Source organism: Hyperolius riggenbachi, chromosome 4 (assembly GCF_040937935.1).
Source record: "Hyperolius riggenbachi isolate aHypRig1 chromosome 4, aHypRig1.pri, whole genome shotgun sequence".
Taxonomy (NCBI): Eukaryota; Metazoa; Chordata; class Amphibia; order Anura; family Hyperoliidae; genus Hyperolius; species Hyperolius riggenbachi.
Genome location: NC_090649.1, coordinates 155,300,540 through 155,324,457, shown reverse-complemented (window position 1 = coordinate 155,324,457; position 23,918 = coordinate 155,300,540). Strand labels below are relative to the sequence as shown.

Below are 23,918 nucleotides of genomic sequence, written 5' to 3'. Positions count from 1 at the left end.
TATGTGTCATAGTCCGTACAGTAACAGCATTGTGCGGTGGAATGGAATCTGATTCCCAGTGCCACCCTCCCTTCACCAGTCTAGGCGATGTTGTGAAGGGGATTGTAGTAAACTGATATTGTTGCTAGTTGTGGAGTTACGCTTTTATAGTAACATCAGTAATAAACAGGGGGTGTATGTTACTCTAAACAGTAGTTTTAACTCTATACTTGCTTTGATATGTAATATAATAGAAGTTTGCTTCAATTGACAGCTCCACCTATTTGAATTCACGGATAAAGACAAGTTGGAGAAATTCCTTTGTGCCCATATACACTGTGTAAGTCTCCTAAATATGTCCAAATGAGTTCTCACATATTGTATTCGTTAGTGCCAATGTTGTTTCATAACCAAAGCTGTACGCAAATCAAGTGGTGTTAGCCAAGTGGTGAGCCTTGCCCTTATCACATGCTGCTCAGTTTGTGGTGCTCATATCTATGAGCACTCATGATAGTAATGTCTAGGAGAACTCATGGAGAAGCATGTGATCAGTTTGGTCAGGTGATAAATATGTACATTTCTAAATTTGCTAGTCATGATCATGTGCTAAATCAGGATGTGATCACAGTTAATCAGAGCTTTGCAAATCTATGAGCGAATTAAACAGATCACATGCTTCTCCACGAGTTCTCCTAGACATGACCATCACTACTGAGCACAGTCTTAAGGACATCTTCTCGTCAATGGCATATCAATGGCGTGGATTATGCCTTTAAGCTCTGCTCTTTTGATGGTCCTTGGATATTGAATGATACATATTTGGTCAGCATATATGTAAAAAAAAAAAAAAAAAAAAAAAAAAAAAAAAAGGTGCATGGAAAAAAATGCACAGCGGATTGATGCTAGAAAAATATCCCTAAATTTAGCTATATATTACTACTGCATTTTGATAGTAACATTTACTGATATTTTACTATGGCTAACCCTAACCCTACTCTCACACAGAAAACTTCCTTGGTGGTGCCTAACCCTAAGACCCCACCCTGGTGGTGCCTAAACCTAACCCCCCTGGTGGTGCCTAACTCTAAATCCCCCTCCTAAATCTAACACCCCTTTTCTGCAAAGCCATGGTATGGGGCTATGAGGTTAAATTTAGGCACCTGGTGGCGCCCGATTGGTGACAAGAGGGGGCTATTTTCACAGAAAGGCTTGTGGAACTGTCCTGCGCCCAAATCTCCCTATCATGCCGCAAATTGCGGCTTTTATTATAGACACCTATGGCGGCGCCACTGTTACTGAATGGGCTCCTGCGCCATTTATTCCTGCTTTGATTTGGCCACATTCTCTCTCTATATCCAGTAGAGATAGACAGGTTAGTAGTCTTGCCATGAGGGTATATAATAGCTTATCTCCTTTGCACAAACCTTCAGTTTTCCTTGATCACACTTTAGTGTACAGGAAGGTCAGGAAAATAGTGTCTCAAACTTTTTAAACAAAGGGCCGGTTCACCATTTTCTAATTACACATCGGTACACTACATGTATTATATTTAGTCAGTTAACTAATATGAAGAATATTCCTGAATTAACAATATTCAGCGAGCCCCCAACCCATAGAAATATTACAATATGAAGATTGCACACATCAATCCACCACCGCACATCATTCAAATTGTGGAGTTGCACGCACCGGGGTTGTTATTGCCTGTAGGCCACATGTAATACCCGTTAAAAGAGACCTGCTTAAAAAAAACATATGGCCTACAGGCTGCAGACTGAAAAGGTTAATGTTAATTTTAAATCAGGACTAGGGATAATTGCTGTGGAAAATGTAACAAAGCTATAAAAATGCATAACGATAATGGGGTTAAGAGGGCTAACTCGCCTAAATTAATTTTTAAAAAAAGGATATTGTTGGTTTGCCAGCACTCTTTGGACTAGCACACTTCGCCTGCACGTTTCAGAACTGCTAGGTAACACCTTACATTTTCACATTTAACACAAATATTCTAGCTATGGTTCTAGAGCAGTTTTAAGCATACTCAATATATTTGTACAATTGCTCTTCAAACATTTATTTATGTTTTTAATGAGTCAAAATACTTATTCAGGCTGTATTATAAATGATTTACAACTTATTTAATACCCAAATTCCCTAAAACAAACTCACCGTGCCAAGTTCAAGTACCCTCTGGACTTAACCTTAGTACCCCGGGGGAAATGTGTGCCATGTGTTGACAACCTTGGTTGCAGAGCTAGTTAGTCAAGTAAGTTTATATGACTGAGCTGTCAGTTTGGAACCTTGATTTGGATTGGATTATTAGCGCCACCTAATGGAAGTACTGAATAATGAACACTGATTATTTATATAATTTATTTATACCTGTATTAATATACCACCAACACATAAAGTAGTAATTTACAGAGTTCAACTATTTACAATTAAATACTGTTTGTATCTTTCACTATTTGTTTATTACAATCTAATTTTTAATGCTCCACTTTTCTAAAGTTGCAAATTATATCATCAAATTTCTCTTGAATTTCTCATTAATCAATGAGAATGAAAATGAAAGTAGGCCTACACTATGAGATATTTTAATAGTTTAGATAATAGATTTAGATAATAGATTTAATAGACACCTGAAGGGATTTGGAGGCTACCATATTTATTTCCTTTTAAACAATGCAAATTGCTTGGCTGTCCTGCTGATCATCTGACTCTTATTCTTTTCGCCATAGACCCTGAACAAGCACGTAGATCAGATGTTTGACTGGATTTGCTGCATGTTTGTTTCAAGAGGGTGATTAAGACACTACTGACGCGTGAGAGATCAACAAGACTTCCAGGCAACTGGTATTGTTTAAAAGGAAATAAATAAGGCAGCCTCCATCAGGGCTGTGGAGTCGGTACAAAAATCCACCGACTCCGACTACTCAGTTTAGGATTCCACCGACTCTGACTCAGACTCCTCGACTCCGACTCCATAAAATTCGTCTCTTAACTGCCAACGTTTAGGAATTTTAAAAGACAACTGAAGTGAGAAGGATAAGGAGGCTGCCATATTTATTCCCTTTAGTCATAGACTAAAACTAGTCCTTGGTAAGAGTACTTGAAAAAGGTACTGACCGGAACAAAGAACATCTATCAGGCCCGAGGCAATGTAACTGTGGGTACATGTAAGAGTGATGTGCATGTACTCTGCAGGGGAATGAGGAGATTCTTACTCTATTACACATTCTTCGGGTACAATCTGAACATGGATCAGGCCCTAGGTAGTGTAACTGTGGGTACATGTAAGAATGATGTGCAGGTAACTCTGCAGGGGAATAAGGAGATTCTTCCTCTATTACACATTCTTCAGGTACAATCTGAACCAGGTTTATGGGTGACAGTCAGCACCTCTGTGTTCAATGTGCACGATTCTCAGTGGAGTCCCTGCAGCTCTGTGGGGAGTGCATATGTTGAGTATAGTACTACTGTGTAACAAAGTAAACCTGAGACAGATGAAATTAAAGTTTTATACATACCTGAGGCTTCCTCCAGCCCCCTTCAGGCTAATCAGTCCCTCGCTGTCCTCCTCCGCCACCTGGATCTTCTGCTATGAGTCCAGGTACTTGAGCCAGTCGGGCGTAGTGCGCATGCACACACTCCTCCGCCAGGAACGTACTACTCCTGCGCAGCAATATTGCGCAGGTGCAGAATGCTCCTGGCTGTAGGAGCAGCACGCGGCCGGACTGCGCTGACTGCCTGAATTACCGGGTCTCATAGCAGAACATCCAGGTGGCGGAGGAGGACAACGAGGGACTGATTGGCCTGAAGAGGACTGGAGGAAGCCCCAGGTATGTATAAAACTTTTCTTTTCATCTGTCTCAGGTACCTTTTAACTCATAGTCACCAAACCAAATTTTAACAACATATTAAATGATTTGATTTCATGAGCAAAGAGAGTGCATACATTTGCATAAATCAGCATCAGCACAGAATTATTTCCATCTCATTGACCATCTCTATTAGTGACACGGCTATACATCAGGCTTTATTCTTACAGCATAGATGTTATTTAGTATATATAAGAGATTCCTGTGTACACATCATATACAGGGAGTGCAGAATTATTAGGCAAATGAGTATTTTGACCACATCATCCTCTTTATGCATGTTGTCTTACTCCAAGCTGTATAGACTTGAAAGCCTACTACCAATTAAGCATATTAGGTGATGTGCATCTCTGTAATGAGAAGGGGTGTGGTCTAATGACATCAACACCCTATATCAGGTGTGCATAATTATTGGGCAACTTCCTTTCCTTTGGCAAAATGGGCCAAAAGAAGGACTTGACAGGCTCAGAAAAGTCAAAAATAGTGAGATATCTTGCAGAGGGATGCAGCACTCTTAAAATTGCAAAGCTTCTGAAGCGTGATCATCAAACAATCAAGCGTTTCATTCAAAATAGTCAACAGGGTCGCAAGAAGCGTGTGGAAAAACCAAGGCGCAAAATAACTGCCCATGAACTGAGAAAAGTTTAGCGTGCAGCTGCCAAGATGCCACTTGCCACCAGTTTGGCCACATTTCAGAGCTGCAACATGCCCAAAAGCACAAGGTGTGCAATACTCAGAGACATGGCCAAGGTAAGAAAGGCTGAAAGACGACCACCACTGAACAAGACACACAAGCTGAAACGTCAAGCCTGGGCCAAGAAATATCTCAAGACTGATTTTTCTAAGGTTTTATGGACTGATGAAATAAGAGTGAGTCTTGATGGGCCAGATGGATGGGCCCATGGCTGGATTGGTAAAGGGCAGAGAGCTCCAGTCCGACTCAGACGCCAGCAAGGTGGAGGTGGAGTTCTGGTTTGGGCTGGTATCATCAAAGTTGAGCTTGCGGGGCCTTTTCGGGTTGAGGATGGAGTCAAGCTCAACTCCCAGTCCTACTGCCAGTTTCTGGAAGACACCTTCTTCAAGCAGTGGTACAGGAAGAAGTCTGCATCCTTCAAGAAAAACATGATTTTCATGCAGGACAATGCTCCATCACACGCGTCCAAGTACTCCACAGCGTGGCAGGCAAAAAAGGGTATAAAAGAAGAAAAACTAATGACATGGCCTCCTTGTTCACCAGATCTGAACCCCATTGAGAACCTGTGGTCCATCATAAAATGTGAGATTTACAAGGAGGGAAAACAGTACACCTCTCTGAACAGTGTCTGGGAGGCTGTGGTTGCTGCTGCACGCAATGTTGATGGTGAACAGATCAAAACACTGACAGAATCCATGGATTACAGGCTTTTGAGTGTCCTTGCAAAGAAAAGTGGCTATATTGGTCACTGATTTGTTTTTGTTTTGTTTTTGAATGTTAGAAATGTATATTTGTGAATGTTGAGATGTTATATTGGTTTCACTGGTAAAAATAAATAATTGAAATTGATATATATTTGTTTTTTGTTAAGTTGCCTAATAATTATGCACAGTAATAGTCACCACCTGCACACACAGATATCCCCCTAAAATAGCTAAAACTAAAAACAAACTAAAAACTACTTTCAAAAATATTCAGCTGTGATATTAATGAGTTTTTTGGGTTCATTGAGAACATGGTTGTTGTTCAATAATAAAATGATTCCTCAAAAATACAACTTGCCTAATAATTCTGCACTCCCTGTATACTGATAAACAAAAGTGGGGACACCGAGAGCCCAATCTAGTGTAGTAAGCAAAACAATAGGTTGGAATTGAAAAGAATATAGTGTTTATACTCACAAAAGTGGGTTACCTCCTAGGTAACCACTTTACAGGCAGGTGAGGAGATTAGACCTGTCCTCACTCAGGATTAAAAGTCGCTCTCCGTAGATCAGGAAAAAAGAGATTGGGATTGACCCCTCCACTAGGGGTGTATATTGATAATATACAGTAAGAGTGAACAGAGGCGCCAGCAGGATAAAAGGTACTAAAAAGTTTAAAACTCCTCAGGACGTGGTGGTGGACTCGCCTCCTTTAAGTAGACAAGATACTGTCAGCTTTTTAACAACAACAGGTTTATTTATATACTCCAGACAACCCATTTTCTATTTTAATTACAGTTTAAATTCATTAGGAGCCGGAACATTTTTTCTCGACTCTGACTTCAGGCACCCAAAATTGCTCTGACTCCACAGCCCTGGCCTCCATATTCCTCTCACTTCAGGTGTCTTAATAAAGACATTGAATCTATCAATAATAAATTATAGACTAGGGCACATCTGATTAACATCTTGCCGCCCGCTCGACGCAGATTGGCGCGGACAGGGCGGCAGCCCCAGGACTGCTCCATGCCGATTGGTGTGAACATCCTATGGGGCTCCGCCTTCAGTCTCCCAGTGTCGATATCCGTTCGGAGACTGTTAAACGGCGTACCCCATACATCGCTGCGATCTAAGGCAGTGCTGTACTGGGGACAGCCGTGTGACACGGCTGTCCCCTCCATAGGCTGGGAAGTGATCGGCTGTCATAGGCTGAAGCCTATGACAGCCGATCACGCTGATTGGCTGGCGGGGGGAGGGAGGGAGGGGGAAATAAAAATAAATAAATAAAAAATGAGCACATTTTATTAAAAAATACAACAAATAATATTTATAAAAAAATATAAACAAACAACTGGGGAGCAATCAGACCCCACCAACAGGGAATCACTTGTGTGCAGAGTTCTGCAGCTAGGTCTTAAAGCTGCAGTGGCCATTTAAGTAAAAAAAATGTCCTGGTCACTAGGGGGGTTTAACACCGCAGTCCTCAAGTGGTTAATATGAAAACATGATGTTATGTGATTCCATACTTTCCAAATAATATGTTTGACTGATATTTCCCAAATTGAAAAGTAGTTGGGAAATGTAGTTTGCACCTAAAAATATAACTATAATATCATGTAGGACAGTATTATTAGAAAACATGCAGGATAAGTGTAAATATGTACAACTGCACTACACAGCACATGTGCCTATAAGATAAAGTCATTGAAAAATTAATTTTGAATACTTTGTAATGTATTGGAAAGTCCCCAATATCCAGAACTCAGGCAACTAGATGTCTCAACTAACCAGTAAGCCTGAGGGGATAACGAGGACTTTGCTTTTAGCTAGATTTGAGGCTTTTAAAATACTTACAAAGCCTCCAACGACGTCTAGCAGCCTTCCTGCAGCACCTAGCAGTTTCCGTTGTCTGTGCACACAAGTCGGCGAGTCAGGTGACACGCCAGCTTGCATGCACAGGGGAAGCCATTGCTAGATGTCACTGGAGGCTCTAAGTATTTAGGGGTAAGGGATTGGGCTTTTTAGACTGGTTGCTCAAGCAACAAATCCCGCCGGTGCTGGATACTGGGGACTTTGCGGTACAATAAGATTCTAGTGTATGTGAATGTTGTATTTGAATAGCCTTCGTTTATTCACATTTCTGTCCTAGTTCAACGATGAAGGAAGTCATGGAGTGATATTATTACTCTACAGTTTGCTTTTCTCCAGAACAATTTCAAGGTAAGCTCTGTCGGGCAACAAAGTTTTGAGGCATACCCCAGATTTTTGCGTCCTGATTAGGAACAGAGAATATTTAAAAATTATACATTACGGCGTAGGACAAATGAACCGCTCAAACCTCCGCCTTCCAATTCAGTGCAGCAGAAACAAAATAGCAGGTACACTTCAAGGAATGGAATCCGCACTCTTGGGGTAGGAGAAAAGTCTACTGTTATTGAGGCAAAAACAGAACGAGGCAGCTGATTTCAGCGCCAGCGCTGCATGCCTGATTTGGGCACCTGGAGTTTTAGCTGGGTGCTGCACAAATTAGTAAAAAAAAGAAAAGGTAATTCGGCCGCCAACAACAGCTGATGCCCAAATTACATGGTTCCCTGAGTTACTACAACTCGGAGGGGGAATAGTAAGCAGCGTGGGCCTGGTGTTTGTGCAGGAGCAGGGGGAGAAATGTTTTGGCTTCACCCTGCGCCGAAATGGCCTGGGCTGATAATTAATGTACTCCAGAGTAGCAGAATATTAAAATTGGCTAACATGTTTCGGCTGCACGCCCTTAGTCAGAGCCTCAAGGACTTTTCTCCTGCCACAAGAGCACACATTCCATTCCTTGAAGTATACAGTAAGGCACTGCGGAATTTATAAAAAGGTAAATTTGTAAAATTATAATGATAAGTAAACACCCCAAACTTCTTTACAGCTACAGTTTACTGCAGCCAGCATGTCCTTAAAGAGTAACTGTTAGCCCCTAAACTGAAAATGAAATCTCTCTTGCAATCTTTTATTTACTATTTAAATGAGCCAAAAAGGCATTGTAGAAGTTAAAAATCAATATAATTTTTTTTACTATGTATCCTTTTACCCCAGCTCCGGACGCAAAGCCGCATAGCAGATACTGCTGAGCATGCATAGCATGCCTAGCTCTGCCCGACCCCCCTCTCCCCCCCAGGTCCAGGTGCCGATATATGCTCACTCCAAACAGCTGACCGCTCTGACACGGAGAGAGAGCGGGAGCACTTCCAGCGCAGCCACCGCAGAGCAGCCGCCGCCGAGTCACATGTGAGAGATGCACGTGCATCTCTCACATGTGACTCGGCGGCGGCTGCTCTGCGGTGGCTGCGCTGGAAGTGCTCCCGCTCTCTCTTGGTGTCAGAGCGGTCAGCTGTTTGGAGTGAGCATATATTGGCACCTGGACCTGGGGGGGAGAGGGGGGTCGGGCAGAGCTAGGCATGCTATGCATGCTCAGCAGTATCTGCTATGCGGCTTTGCGTCCGGAGCTGGGGTAAAAGGATACATAGTAAAAAAAATTATATTGATTTTTAACTTCTACAATGCCTTTTTGGCTCATTTAAATAGTAAATTAAAGATTGCAAGAGAGATTTCATTTTCAGTTTTGGGGCTAACAGTTACTCTTTAACAGTCAAAGATGGGGAAACATCCTAGCTATGGGGGCATAACAATCCCTTCTCTTTTAGCCATAAACATAGATAACAAGTGGCACTAAGGTGCCCGTGAAACTCTGGCAGTTAAAATTAACAGTCACTCTCACTGTTTTTTAAAACGGACCTACAGTGGAAAAAGAATACCCACACTACCAGCGCAGGCAGCAGATAATAGCAGATTATTACAGAGTAGTAGGAGAAAGTTCTACAAACTGTCCACTTGCGCAATATAATCCAGGGTTTGTTGGTAAACCACACCCCATTTTTAAGAAACTGCCATGGCAGTTTTCTCCCTTTACAATGACTGCTAAGAGATTGTATCATAAGTGGTTGGGAGGAGCTTGTTGGTTGAGGGGTCCTTTGCCTCTACCTGTGCAACTGAGACAGCCTATCTCAGCGAGAGAAGATGAAGAGAGACAAAATGCAGCCCCAGCCACATTATGTTGCATTCCAGAGCCGACACAATGCTTCCCCACTATTAATAACGTAGTCAGCTGTTGCTGCATTGGGGAACTGTCATAGAAAGAAGGGGAACTGTCGCAGAAAGTATCATTCTGGCTCTATTTCACTTTGGAATTTACTGCAGAGGTCAACTTTAAATACATATGAAAGTGGGTTTAGCATTCTATGTCTGCATGGAAAGCAAAAGATTTACTATAGTTTTAAACAGACATTTTTTATAAAAATCAAAAATACACATTTATATTACACAATTCTATTTTTTGCAGGCAAAATAGTATCTCTGAGTATGAATATTGTTTTTCCCAGGGTTCGACACGACTTAGATCAGACAACAACTCATCTCTTGCATTTCTGTCTGGGGAACTACACAGTTAGACAGGTGAGCAAATAGTTTGCACATTTAAAAGGAGTACTTTAGGGGGGGGGGGGTCGGGGGAAAATGAGGGGCTTCTAATGGTCCCCGGCAGACATTCTGTGCCCGCGCAGCCACTCAGGAGGAACGGGAAGGCTCATTAGGACCCAGAGCCTTACCTCTCCTTAGGTAAATATCTTTATTTCAAATAAAAAAAAATTTAAAGTCACTTCTGGCTCTCTTTAAATCCATGGGAAAAGCCAAAAAATACAGAAGAATGCTCAGTGAAAGCTTAGTAGCAAGAACACTATTTACAACACACCTGATTTATAACAATTCACAATTGATACCTTTTCAGAGGAAAAGTAGAGATAAAACGTAACTTTTAATTCATTTTGCTAAAATAGATCGAATATAAATACTACTAATAGTGAACAACGTGAAAACAATTGGGTTGGTAGGTATAAGGTTGTTAGTCGTAACGACAGACCTACTAATCTCCCATTGTAAATTTATTATAAACCCCACACCAAGAACCCTACATGTTTCGTTTCATTAAATTAGAAACTTCGTCAGGAGTAAATTATAATGAAGTGCTAGAGTGCAAAAAAGTGCTAAAATAAGAAAATGCATTATAGATATCACATAGTACACATACTAGAGTAGTAGCTAATATGGCCCCTAAATGGCAGCCAAAGCAAGAACACTCCAAGAGCTCGTTTACACCAACAAATGCACTGAAAAACACGCTTTTTTAATGATTTTGTCCCATGCAATTTTTTGTGCATTTGCCTTTTCAGTATACTACAGACCCATAGGGCTCGATTCACAAAGCGGTGCTAACCCAGTTAGAGATTTTAGGCATGATAACCATTGCACCACGCTGGTGAAAAGCCAGTTTAGGCGTGATAAGTTTAGGCGTGATAAGTTTAGGTGTGATAAGTTTAGGCATGATAAGTTTAGATCTCATGCAAAGTCCCGCACGCAAAGCAGCGCCATTAAACTCTATGCGAAGTGCACCAGACTTTGCTAGCGCAAAACTTTTGATCAGCTGTGCACTGCGGTGCTAACCCAGTTGGTGCTTAAACTTATCATGCCTAAACTTATCACACCTAAACTTAACATGCCTAAACTTATCACACCTAAACTTATCACACCTAAACTGAGCTTAGGCATGATAAAGGGCTTTTCACCAGCGTGCTAACTGTTAGCACCGCTTTGTGAATCAGGCCCATAGCATTTAACAACAATAATATGTACCCAAATATGCATACAGCAATGCATTTGGAAAACCAAATACACAAACACATTATTTCCGTTCGCACAAAAGAATGCAAAAGTGTTTGGTATGGACAAGCCCTAACACTAAGGGCTTGATTCACAAAGCGGTGATAACTCAGTTATCACGCCTAAAAGACTTTAGGCGTGATAACCTTTGCACCAGCAAAGTTATCACCGCTTTGTGCTCTAACTCGCGCGAAGTTCCCGCGCGTACGCGCGCGCGCAAAGTCCTATAGGGCTTAATGGGCACTTCGCGCGAAGTACGGTGCGCTGCGCGCGTAGCGCACCGCGCGCAAAACTTTGCGCGCGGGAGTTCGCGCGAATTCCTTCAGATCACGCCTAAACTAAGTTTAGGCATGATAAAGGGCTTTTCACAGGCGTGCAAAGTGTTTGCACCGCTTTGTGAATCAGGCCCTTGGATTTCTCTGCTAAAACTTAAAATGGACAGGTAGACATTGAAGGGGTATTTACACGCTATAATGTGCAAAGGAAGCTTGTTGTATGGAAAATGGCTGCAAAGATGTGGTCCCATTCAATTTAACTGAATAGGATCAAACATTTTAGTGCACCAAAACGCTACCAGACACTAGCGTCGTGAAGGGGGGGGGAGGATTTGGGCGGGGAGTGCGACCCGCACCAGGTGGGATGATAGATTGGCAGTGCAGGGGTGATATACGGTGAGGCCCGTTTGTAGGGCCGTGCAGCCGCCCTGAGTGCTGAGGGAGGGGGGGGGGGCGCTGTAATGGAGGGGGGAGTCAGCCGCGGTGAGGGCAGCCCGACCTCTCCCTCCCTTCCTCTCCCCGGGCCGCCCTCCATGCTCCCCCCTCCAACTGCAGAGTTAACGCAGGGAAGTGCTGTGAATGGTCTGTAACTCACCTCCCTGGTTCCAATCGTGCTCACTTGCCGCTGGTCTTCTCCTCTGCATAGACGCTTATACACACTATACTTGCTGTTTAGCAGGAAGCAGCGATTGGAGCCAGGGAGGTGAGTTACTGACTATTTACAGCGCTTCCCTGCGCTAACTCTGCAGTCGCAGGGGGGAGCACGGAGGGCGGCCCGGGGAGAGGAAGGGAGGGAGAGGTTGGGCTGCCCTCCCCGCGGCTGACTCCCCCCTCCATTATGGGGGGGGGGGCACCTGCCTGCCTACCTACCTAACCTATACTGGGGGGCAGCTACCTAATCTATACTGGGGGGCAGCTACCAATCTAACCTATACTGGGGGGCAGCCACCTATCTAACCTATACTGGAGGCACCTACCTATCTAACCTATACTGGGGGGAAGCTACCTATGTAATCTATACTGGAGGCACCTACCTATCTAACCTATACTGGGGGCACCTACTTATCTAACCTGTATTGGGGGCACCTACATACCTAGCTAGCCTATACTGGTGGCAACTATACTAGCTACCTATATTGTAGGCACCTACCCATCTAACCTATGCTGGGGGCAACTATTCTGGCTGGCTACCTATATTAGCCCACTGCCTTAATGTTACACAGTTACATTACAGTTAGCTCCGCCCATGTGATGTCATGGCCACACAATTTTTTATTTGCAGCGGCACGCTTTGCTTTTTTTTGGGGGGGGGGGGGGGAGGGGGGGGTTGGTAAATCATCCACACCGGGTGTCAAATACCCTTGCTACGCCACTGCTGCCAGACTACTTTTCCTTTTAAATGTGCCATATTGCTGTGAACGGGCACATAGAATAAAATGAGAAGGATCACTTGGCAGCATTTCATGCAATGTTCCTAATGTAAGCAACATCTAAAGTACACCAAAGGTGGCCACACACTTTTCAATTGACCTTTTTTTAGTTTAAGAGCTGCAATCAATTTTTAGATTGATTGTAACATTTGAAAAATCTCAATGCATCACCCACATGTGTTCAATCTTTCCCTAATAAGGAAAAAAAAATTGGAAACTCAGAAAAAAATTCCTTGGGTTTTTAATCTCAGTAATTGACAAGCTATCCTATTCAATTGTCTGAAAAATTGATCCGAAAAATCTGCCTTCCGGATCAACTTATATCACTGGTATACTGGTTGAACTCGATGGACGTATGTCTTTTTTCAACCAAAATAACTATGTAACTATGTAAGAAAACCAGTAAAGTTGATTTCTCTATCAAATAGAATAAAAAAAAAACGTACAGTTTTTTGGAACAACCGATTAGTTTTATCGGCAATGCTTTCCAATCCCCATCCGCTATCAGATCTCTAGCTCTCAGATGTTCTCCCCTCCAACTGGAGTAGCTTGCTCGATGCAGCCCCAATGGGAAGTTCACATTATCCAAGATTGAGAGTTGAAGAGTAAGCCAGGGTGACATCTCAGTCTATTCTCTGACTTTCTTGAATAAAGTGTGCACAATTAAGCTTAAATGAATACTGTAGGGGGTAGAGGGAAAATGAGTTGAACTTACCTGGGCCTTCTAATGGTCCCCCGCAGACATCCTGTGCCCGTGCAGCCACTCACCGATTGCTCTGGCCCCGTCTCTGGTTCACTTCTGGAATTTCAGACTTTAAAGTATAAAAACCCCTGCGCCTGCGTTGCCGTGTCCTCGCTTCCGCTGATGTCACCAGGAACGTACTGCGCAGGCCCAGTATGGTCTGTGCCTGCGCAGTACTTTCCTGGTGACATCAGCGAGAGCGAGGACACGGCAACGCAGGCACAGTGGTTTTCAGAATTTAAAGTCTCAAATTCCAGAAGAGAACCGGACGCGGGGCCACAGCATCTGTGAGTGGCTGTGTGGGCACAGGATGTCTGCGGGGGACCATTAGAAGCCCCGGGTAAGTTCAACTACAGTATTCCTTTAAACCTGGCTTCTCACTCCTTTCTATTCGACTAAAATCATTAATCAGTGGGGTATTAATTATTATGGTACCAAGCAGCTCCTCCTGTACCCGGACCCATCTCTTCTGCTCTACATGCTTATGCTAGTCAACTATCCTGGTAAGAATAGCTGATGTATAGTAGACCTTTGCATATGGCACAGCCAGCTCACTCTTCAACCTTGCTGCTGTATGTAACCTATAATTAATTCTAGATTTGTGTCTCCTCCAAATAAATGTTGTGAACAAGCCAGTGAGTTTTTTAAATAACAAAGCCTGTACTGGTATGGGAAGGACCTGAAAAAGATATAATAACCATGACATAACCATCATTATAATTATGGCACTCCTGCCAAACCGAGAGAAGTTTGGTCTATTCCATGCCAGCAAATCCTGCCTTTTACGTTCCGTTAGTATATTATTATATTTCACCAAATCTTTTATACCAAATGTGATTTACCCCCCCCCCCCCCCCCCCTAAGTAATCCAGTGACTTATCATGCCATTTAAATAAAACTGGAACTTGGTGGAAGGGATAGTCTTGGTGGAAGGGGTAGTTTAAATAGAAGCTGTCTTTCACATAATAGTTATAACAGTTCAGACTTGTTAATGTTTAAACAAATGTACCTACAGGCTGTATTAAACCTGATGCTTACAGGAAGGGCAAGCCCTCATGTCTTCAATGGAGATCAGATACTAGATGAACAGAAGGTGGAGCAGAAGCTTCATGGAGTTGTTACACGCAGTGATGTAGGATACTTGTGCTGGAGTAGGGAAGAAATGGAACAGGACAAACTACCCCAGGTAAAATATTTAAAGCCTAGCTATACGATTGTTCTCACCACCCTCACCTAACACTAAGAAGAGACCCTCAATACTCCTTCTCATGCTCAAATGATCCCTTGAAGTTCTGGTGATGACATTAAGCAAAGGGCTAGTTCACACTGGACAATTTTTCAGCACTTTGCTGATCGCCGGTGATCAGCAAAGCACTGCTACTAATGTATCCCTGTGGATACATTCACACAGCAGCGTTTGCGATTTCAATCAAGCGCAAATGCACTGAATGCAGCATTTAGGGGGCGATTGCGCTGTGATTTTCATTCTATTGAACGGAAATCACAAGTGCAAATCGGGCTGAATCACGAGATTTTGCCTGCAAATCGCGACTGCAGAGCCAAACGCGATCGCGGGCAAGCGGCGCTCCAAGTGCCAAGTGTGAACCGGCCCTAAGGCTTCCAGCATGGGCTTTGTAAGCTTCTGGAGGAGGGAAGGCCACGTCATCATCCTGCAGTCCTTGCAGAACACATGCAGGACATTCACTGCCGATTGGAGGATGTGGCTGCTACAGCAACCAATTAAATTTTCCTCAGGGAGGATTCTCATTGGTCAAAACTCTGAAGCAATGGGGAGCCCCATCTGCAATGTCAAATTAAAAAGAATGGGAGTTTATCACGTCCTGCGAGTGCGGAGAGGAACTCCGATTCCCATTCTTTTCGATTTGACATTGCAGATTGATTGACACATTGCAGCAGACAGATGATTGCCTACGAGCAAATGTTGCCTTGATAAAGGGTCCTACGTGGCTCAGAACATTCACATTTTTATACACAGAATGAATGAAGATGCATATTGGATGTGCCAGCTTCCTGCTTTATTTGAAGATTTATAGAGGGCATCATCCCCCTTTTTCAGCTGTAGCACTCTCTCCTAAAGAGAAACCGTGACCAAGAATTGAACTTCATCCCAATCAGTAGCTGATACCCCCTTTCCCATGAGAAATCTATTCCTTTTCACAAACAGACCATCAGGAGACTCTGTATGGCTGATATTGTGGTAAAATCCCTCCCACAAGAAACTCTGAGGACCATGGTCCTGGAAGTTTCCTGTCTGTGAACATTGCTATTTCCAACTGCCAAAAAAAAGCAAGCAGCAGCTACATCACCTGCCAGCAGTAAAAATGTCACCATGTAATAAATGTCAGAATGTAAATCGGGGATTGAAAAGATTTTATAATGGGCAAAAACTGACTAAAATTTTTACATAAATATTGTAAAAAGGAAGCACTTTTTTTATTAGATTATTTTCACTGACGTTCCTCTTTAAGGTTAGATCCAGTAGTGAGTGCGAGGCAAGACTAACTTTTTGTACAGTAATATACAAACTGACTTAATTAACCACTTCAAACTGCAAGTGTTTTCACCTTCAGGATGGAAGCAATTTCCTCCTGTCAGCGCTCTTCCCATTCATTCGCCAATAACTTTATCACTACTTATCACATGAAAATGATCTATATCTTGATTTTTTTCACCACAAATTAAGCTGTTTTCAGTAATTACTTTATTTTCTATGCATTTCATAGGAAAATACACACACAAAAAAAGAAAAAAATACACTATTTCTCCAATTCCATCCCCTATAGTTTTAAAATAAGCAATGCTACTATAAATAAAACCCACCCATTTTATTTGCCCAATAGTGCCTGCTATCACAACATTTAAATTATCTTCCTAGTACAATGTATGGTGTCAATATATTATGTGGAAATAAAGGTGTATTTTTCCGGGGGGGGGGGGGGGTTGTGTCCCATCAATTGTAAGCCCTTATGTACTAAAATATACCCTCATGACATACATATTAAAAAAAAAAAAAAAAAAAAAAAAAAGCTAAGTCCCTATGGATTTTTTACTTCTTTTTTTCAATGTGCTTGCTTGGTAACTGGGGTGGGGGGAGGGGCTTTGGAAGTGAGTTAATTATACAAATTTTTTTAATAAAAAAAAATCTGTTGTGGTTAATTCAAATTTTCGCTACTAGATGGCACTAGAAACACTCCCTATTTACCAGGAAGTGTATTCATTTTTTTTTCACTTTTATTCACGTTCATTCTTTTGAATGGACATGGCCAGTCATGACAGGCACTGCGATTGGTTTGGGGAAGCCTTGCTTCCCTTCCCCAATCGCCGAAATGGAAAACCGCTGGGGTGCACAGGGCCGCAGTCCCACACATGCGTGCGCACCGCAGCATAAACACTGGACAAGAGTACTCATCCAATTCACCTTTAGTGGCACCTATCAGGACGAGAATACTCATCCAGATAGGCTTAAGTGGTTAATGCCTGCTGAACTGTACAAGTCACTTTGGATCCTCTACTTTCAGGTGGGTAGTATGTTGAAGACTCCAAAATATCCTGTGTGGCTGTGCAATATTAATGGAACACACAGTGTCTTGTTCGGGACAAATACATTTCTCTTACGTGACTGGAAAATGGAACATATATTCGACCTGTACTTCTACACTGGGCAATCTTCTCAGACCAAAACAGTGCATCTGACAGTTGGTAGGTAACAAGAAACAGTAGCATATCCATCAAAACAGTTGCAAAACCTTTTGTATAATGGAATATTTGTATGTAAAATGACAATTTTACCTGATTCATGAAAAAAAGACATATTTTAGCTTGAAACCTAATGAGTAAAAACACAGCATATTTATATTACTTTGAAACACTGCTAAATGCTGCACTGAGACACCTGCATTGATCCTTACTGCTGGTACTTTCCTTCCTCAGCTCCATATACAGGTCCTTCTCAAAAAATTAGCATATTATGATAAAGTTCATTATTTTCTGTAATGTACTGATAAACATTAGACTTTCATATATGTTAGATTCATTACACACAACTGAAGTAGTTCAAGCCTTTTATTGTTTTAATATTGAGGATTTTGGCATACAGCTCATGGAAACCCAAAATTCCTATCTCAAAAAATTAGCATATTTTATCCGACCAATAAAAGAAAAGTGTTTTTAAAACAAAAAAAGTCAACCTTCAAATAATTATGTTCAGTTATGCACTCAATACTTGGTCGGGAATCCTTTTGCAGAAATGACTGCTTAAATGCGGCGTGGCATGGAGGCAACCAGCCTGTGGCACTGCTCAGGTGTTATGGAGGCCCAGGATGCTTCGATAGCGGCCTTAAGTTCATCCAGAGTGTTGGGTCTTGCGTCTCTCAACTTTCTCTTCACAATATCCCACAGATTCTCTATGGGGTTAAGGTCAGGAGAGTTGGCAGGCCAATTGAGCACAGTAATACCATGGTCAGTAAACCATTTTCCAGTGGTTTTGGCACTGTGAGCAGGTGCCAGGTAATGCTGAAAAATCTTCATCTCCATAAAGCTTTTCAGCAGATGGAAGCATGAAGTGCTCCAAAATCTCCTGATAGCTAGCTGCATTGACCCTGCCCTTGATAAAACACAGTGGACCAACACAAGCAGCTGACATGGCACCCCAGACCATCACTGACTGTGAGTACTTGACACTGGACTTCAGGCATTTTGGCATTTCCCTCTCCCCAGTCTTCCTCCAGACTCTGGCACCTTGATTTCCGAATGACATGCAAAAGTTGCTTTCATCCAAAAAAAGTACTTTGGACCACTGAGCAACAGTCCAGTGCTGCTTCTCTGTAGCCCAGGTCAGGCGCTTTTGCTGCTGTTTCTGCTTCAAAAGTGGCTTGACCTGGGAAATGCGGCACCTGTAGCCCATTTCCTGCACATGCCTGTACACGGTGGCTCTGGATGTTTCTACTCCAGACTCAGTCCACTGCTTCCGCAGGTCCCCCAAGGTCTGGAATCGGTCCTTCTCCACAATCTTCCTCAGGGTCTGGTCACCTCTTCTCGCTGTGCAGCGTTTTCTGCCACTTTTTCCTTCCCACAGACTTCCCACTGAGGTGCCTTGATACAGCACTCTGGGAACAGCCTATTCGTTCAGAAATTTCTTTCTGTGTCTTACCCTCTTGCTTGAGGGTGTCAATGATGGCCTTCTGGACAGCAGTCAGGTCGGCAGTCTTACCGATGATTACGGTTTTGAGTAATGAACCAGGCTGGGAGTTTTTAAAAGCCTCAGGAATCTTTTGCAGGTGTTTAGAGTTAATTAGTTGATTCAGCTGATTAGGTTAATAGCTCGTTTAGAGAACCTTTTCATGATATGCTAATTTTTTTGAGATAGGAATTTGGGGTTTTCATGAGCTGTATGCCAAAATCATCAATATTAAAACAATAAAAGGCTTGAACTACTTCAGTTGTGTGTAATGAATCTGAAGACTTGCACTCAAATACCTTCTGTTTTAAGAAATCAAACTTATGATTTTCCTCTATTTAACTAGTGAAGATGATAGATGATACTTAAGATGATAAACTACGATGTGTTATGAGGGTTAACCTCCTTAGTGGTAACCAAGAGCATCCCCCAGGTGAGATCGCTGACTGTCGTCAATCTCACTATAGGGTTACAGGTTGAAAGAGCCATACTCTACATGGTGTTGATTGGAGCAAGGAAAAATGTCATGCTCTTGAACCCAAGAGTCATGCTGAGGGACTCTCAGTTTCTACCATTCTAGGGAATACATGCACGCATATAAAACAATCTGGAGCTGGAGAACTACAGCCTGCAGCCAAACCACAATGGCTCCTAAGATATACACACAAGCAAGGGTAGCCATGCTCATCCTGCTTTGGGACTATGTTTCAATCAAAAAGAAGGTGCTGAGGGGAGTGGTCAATTTACATACAATCATTAAACCTCAAACATTCACAACAATGTAGAATTCTAGGTTCTAGGGAGAGGGTGGGGCAGAGTCTGAATGAGACAATTGTCCAACTTCCATGAGTGCCAAGGACCGCTGCCCTCCAAACCTCCCACTGCCACGGGGTTTGTAAACATTTTACTATTATCTGTAGCCTATAGGGAGGGGAAAGGAGCGTAAACATGCACAATTTTCACACAAGTTGGGTCACCCACCAGGATCAAACGCCAAAAGATGCTGATCACCTACCTGCTGTAATTACCTACAATGCGAAGCTCCATTTATTTTTTTTAATAGAGTTCCATTTCATGGATGCTGAATAGACATTTTGCCCCCAAAATGGCAAACTGTAGCCCTATTGGCTTGCACTGTGGCACTTTTAAAAGTGGTGATCGGCAGCACAGTGGCAAACAAGTGTTTGAAACATAAAAAAGCCTAAATCTCAAATAATTTTGCCTTAACTGCGGAAGTAATGATCCCTTAAAAGTGGCGATTACTGAAACTGATTGCCACTTTTATACATTAGGTAATCTGGCACTTTTTCTGGAAATCAGGATAGTCATGTTTATAAATAGGCACCATACTGTAGCCATAATGGGGCTTCACGTTATTTATAACTGCTGCTGGACTTTCATTATGACTTGTTCTCACTTGTAGACACCCAATCACACCCATGGGAAGGACGCTGCAAAACAGACGATGATGATCACGAGAAGCGATTCCCCTCTCTAGAGATGACCATTAGAACCAAATGGGAGGGAGCTGTCATTAATTGGAATGGGACCATACCATTTTACTGAAGAAGACATGAACTGTAAAAAACACACATCTCTCACTTAACCCTTTGAATTCAGTCAGTTTGCATTATGCCAATCAGAAGGAAGTTCACATCCATGTGACATTTACATTATATGTACTCTTATGCACTACTAGCTAGAAATATCACAAGCCTATAATAAGAATATTCAATTATTCATTCATTGCACTCCTGTGTAGAAGAACATTTTCAATGCTATTACTATGACGTTGAACATGGAAACTGGATGCATGCTTAATCCATTTTTGTACGTTTTATTAAAAGCAACCAGCCAATAAAAAGAGAAGCTAATTCCTTCTTTATTGACCTTAAAATATAATTTCACTTTTGTTGAAAATATAGTTCTAGTCGGAACAACTAATTGTGTTGAAAGGTGAAAAGTATTTCAGCCTCTGCCCGTCTGAATGCTATAAAGATTTTTAAGGCAATCTAAGTAAATAGAAAGGCCTGCACATTCCAATCCAGCTAATATAGAGCTTCTCTGGTATTCCCATAGATGTGCATCCTTTAAAGCACAACTGACCTAAGGCAAAGCTACCTAAGGTAAGTACACAGGTATGTTCGTGCTGGATCCACATACCACTGTGCTTTGTCAGTTCTCTTCCTCGTTCCACCTGGTCCCCGGGATCACTCTGCTTCCCCCCTGCATTATTTATACCTGCTAGTACACTTCCAAGACAATCTGATAATTCAGGATAGCAAGGGCAATCTTATCGATTAGCAGCTAAATGAAGAGAAAAGTCTGGCTATCAACCCCTCCAGTAAAAAGTCAAGTTTTTAGCTCCTAGTTTTAAGCTGTATTTAATGCTTCAGATCATAGATGGAATATAACGAGGCACTGCAACGACTTATAGACGAATGTACTCATTTATTTAGGATACATATTTGTAGGTATATTATTCTGGTTGCAGCATCGGAAACACTTAAGGTGCGTACACACGCACTACGGCCGCCAACGACGGGTCCGTCAGACCCTCCCACTGGGCGGACTTTAAGGCGACAGTAGCACGTGTGTACGCACTGTCGGCGGACTTATAAGGCTGTTTCTGAACGATCCGCTGAGTGAATCGCTCAGCAACAGCCTTATCAGTCCGCCGACAGTGCGCACACACGCGCTGCTGTCGCCTGAAAGTCTGCCCAGTGGGAGGGTCTGACGGACCCGTCGTTGGCGGCCGTAGTGCGTGTGTACGCACCTTTATACTACCTACTATCAACACAGAGATCAATTTACTGCCACAAAGGATCATGGGAAGTCAGATTTTAGATTTCAGATGTAAGTGGACAACATGATAAAGAACTGATCAGTATCCAATCAATTTCTATTATCAACCAGTGTATGGTTTGCCGTAAACCTCACAAATTGAATTTTTATGTCAACATTTTTAAACTACAGGTATACTATTTTTGTCACCTTTAGACCCCTGGAAAACGTACTCACTGCATCACCCCGCTGTACGCTTCCATGCTGCATCCCTGCTGCAAGGGCAGTTCACGAGATGTGATGCTGTCCGTCTGAAGTATCGTAATTGCCGCAATCCCCACGTAAAGTCTGCAGCGCGTTACCGTATGAGCCTACCACACAAATGATGCAGTAATGCAAGTCAAATGGGCGACTCAGTAAGCGTGCATGATGGGAGTGTGGTGCGATGTGGCGCGCATGCGCGGACAGCCGGAATTCCCAGTGACGTGCTTCCTACCCAGCAGGGGGTAAATCACTATCCGGGGGCGGTGCTACGCAAATGACCCTACCACCGCAGTGTGACGCAGGGTCATATGTAGGCTGATTTCTGCTGTGCTTGCATCACATCACTAAATTAGCTGTGAAATTTTACCATTTTACAATGGACGGATTTAACTAAACCCAAAACTGAATTAGTGAAATTGTCATAATAAACAAGTTGATAAGTGTAAATTAAAAGCATTTCCTTCCATCCTGATTTGTACAAATTCAGATATGCAGTGTGAAGCTGCGCTTACCTGCAACTATGCATCTATCCACACGGAAGGTATTTGCAGACTCTCAAGAGTTGCCTTTTTAAACAATCGTTGGAGATTGTATTAAATAGAAGTTCTGTGAATGATTGCTGTGCATACACAATGCTCAGTTACAGCCAAGCAGCCTATTCTGTCCTATGGAGAAGGGAAGGGATGAGAGGCAGATGAGCAAAAGGTGACAAACAGTAGCAGTTATTTGTGTAATTTAGCAATACCCAAGAAAGCCATAAACAATCACCTTGGGCTACAAAATTCTAGTGTCTGTATGTATGTTTCATCCCGGATTCTAGTTAATTAGCCAGTTGCTAATGGCTTTAATGGACAAAGTTCAATTCTCTCTCTGCTCAATTCTTAATTCTCTTTTGATCATTTTTACTCCCTAACTTTCGAATAACTCTGAATCAATGTACCTGAATTGTCAAACTGATATGAAGTGTTCTGCATAGAAAAGAAGCTCTTTCATTGATCAGAGTTCTTCTTCGTCAGAGGGATCTCTTTCTAAACCTCCCAGTAAATGCAGCAGATGACCTGGTGCACCACCATCACTTTATGTGCAGAGAAACAGATTAAATTGTATTCCTTGTAAAAGACTTGTGTCCACCAAGTTCAACCTCATGAGCCTCACTGCACCTCAATCCAGAGAAAAGAAATGGTAAAAGAGCAGAAAGCCTCTTGACTGGATCTCATTGACTGGATTAAGGTATCACCTTCAAACACCTAACCATCATAGCTGTAGATGCTCTTAAAAGTAAGGAATGCATACAAGCCCCCTTTAACTGTAAATTTAGAATACATCATAACTATGTCCTGCAATAAGATATTTTACATCCTTACCACTCTTGCTGGGAAGAACTAATTTCAGGTGGTAAAATCTCCTTCTCTCCATGTGTAGTTCATGCCCTATTGTCCTTCCTACAGACAGAGATAACGAGCTAATTTTTGCAAGAATTTCTATTGTCCTTTGATGTATTTATAAATATTCATTACCTTGACTCCAAGCCATCTCTTTTCAATGCTAAATATGCCCAGTTTGTCTAGATTTTCTTACTAAGTGATAATTTAAATTCCTCTAATTATTACAGCTGCCTATTGTTCTACCTGATCCAAATCTTCAATTCTTTTTGTGCAATTTGCAAACCTGTGTTTCACATTTCAGATCTTGCCTCAAAGTGATTCTTACAAAGGCAGTAGCAAATTATTATTCCAACTTTTTATTTCCCATGTTATGCATCCATATTTATTGCTTTAGTTGCTGCTGTTTGGCATTGAATTTGTAGCTTGACTTAATATTAACCAATATTCCTACTGCTAGATACACACTATTGATTATTTTCACCATGTCCAATCTGATTTCCGGTCGATTTCTGATCATTTTACGATTGATTTTCGACTGTTTTCCATTCACTTCTATCAGAAATCGAGTAGAAAATGGTCGGAAATCGGACATGTTGGAAATAATCGATCTGAAATAGTGTGTACGTAGCATTAGGAATATTGGTTCATATTAAGTCAAGCTACAAATTCAATGACAAGCAGCAGCAACTAAAGCAATAAATATGGATGATCAAATCATAAACACTGCGCCAGAGTTCATACAGTAGTTACCACTTAATGCATTCAACAGTCAGTGGGTTCGCTGCAGATAGTCCAGTTTATGGATATCAAAGTTCAATTATACTGCTGCG

General features: G+C 42.1%; 2 protein-coding genes across 16 annotated transcripts in view; one reads left to right on the top strand and one right to left on the bottom strand.

Annotated features, from left to right (window-relative positions):
• The window catches only part of MINDY4B (MINDY family member 4B), an 86,795-nt gene extending 66,251 nt beyond the window's left edge, over window positions 1–20,544 (top strand). For all 3 annotated transcript variants that reach the window (XM_068280821.1, XM_068280822.1, XM_068280823.1), the window contains 6 exons: window positions 254–319; window positions 7,407–7,477; window positions 9,679–9,751; window positions 14,474–14,644; window positions 16,998–17,178; window positions 20,079–20,544. In XM_068280821.1, coding sequence (XP_068136922.1) covers window positions 254–319; window positions 7,407–7,477; window positions 9,679–9,751; window positions 14,474–14,644; window positions 16,998–17,178; window positions 20,079–20,221 — 705 coding nt within the window. In that variant the 3' untranslated portion in view covers window positions 20,222–20,544. The remainder of the gene's footprint in view (window positions 1–253; window positions 320–7,406; window positions 7,478–9,678; window positions 9,752–14,473; window positions 14,645–16,997; window positions 17,179–20,078) is intronic.
• Window positions 1–23,918, bottom strand: part of MED12L (mediator complex subunit 12L) — a 742,320-nt gene that overhangs the window by 694,993 nt on the left and 23,409 nt on the right. For all 13 annotated transcript variants that reach the window (XM_068280808.1, XM_068280810.1, XM_068280809.1 and 10 more), the window contains exon 2: window positions 22,216–22,368. The gene's annotated coding sequence lies outside the window, so the exon portion shown is untranslated. The remainder of the gene's footprint in view (window positions 1–22,215; window positions 22,369–23,918) is intronic.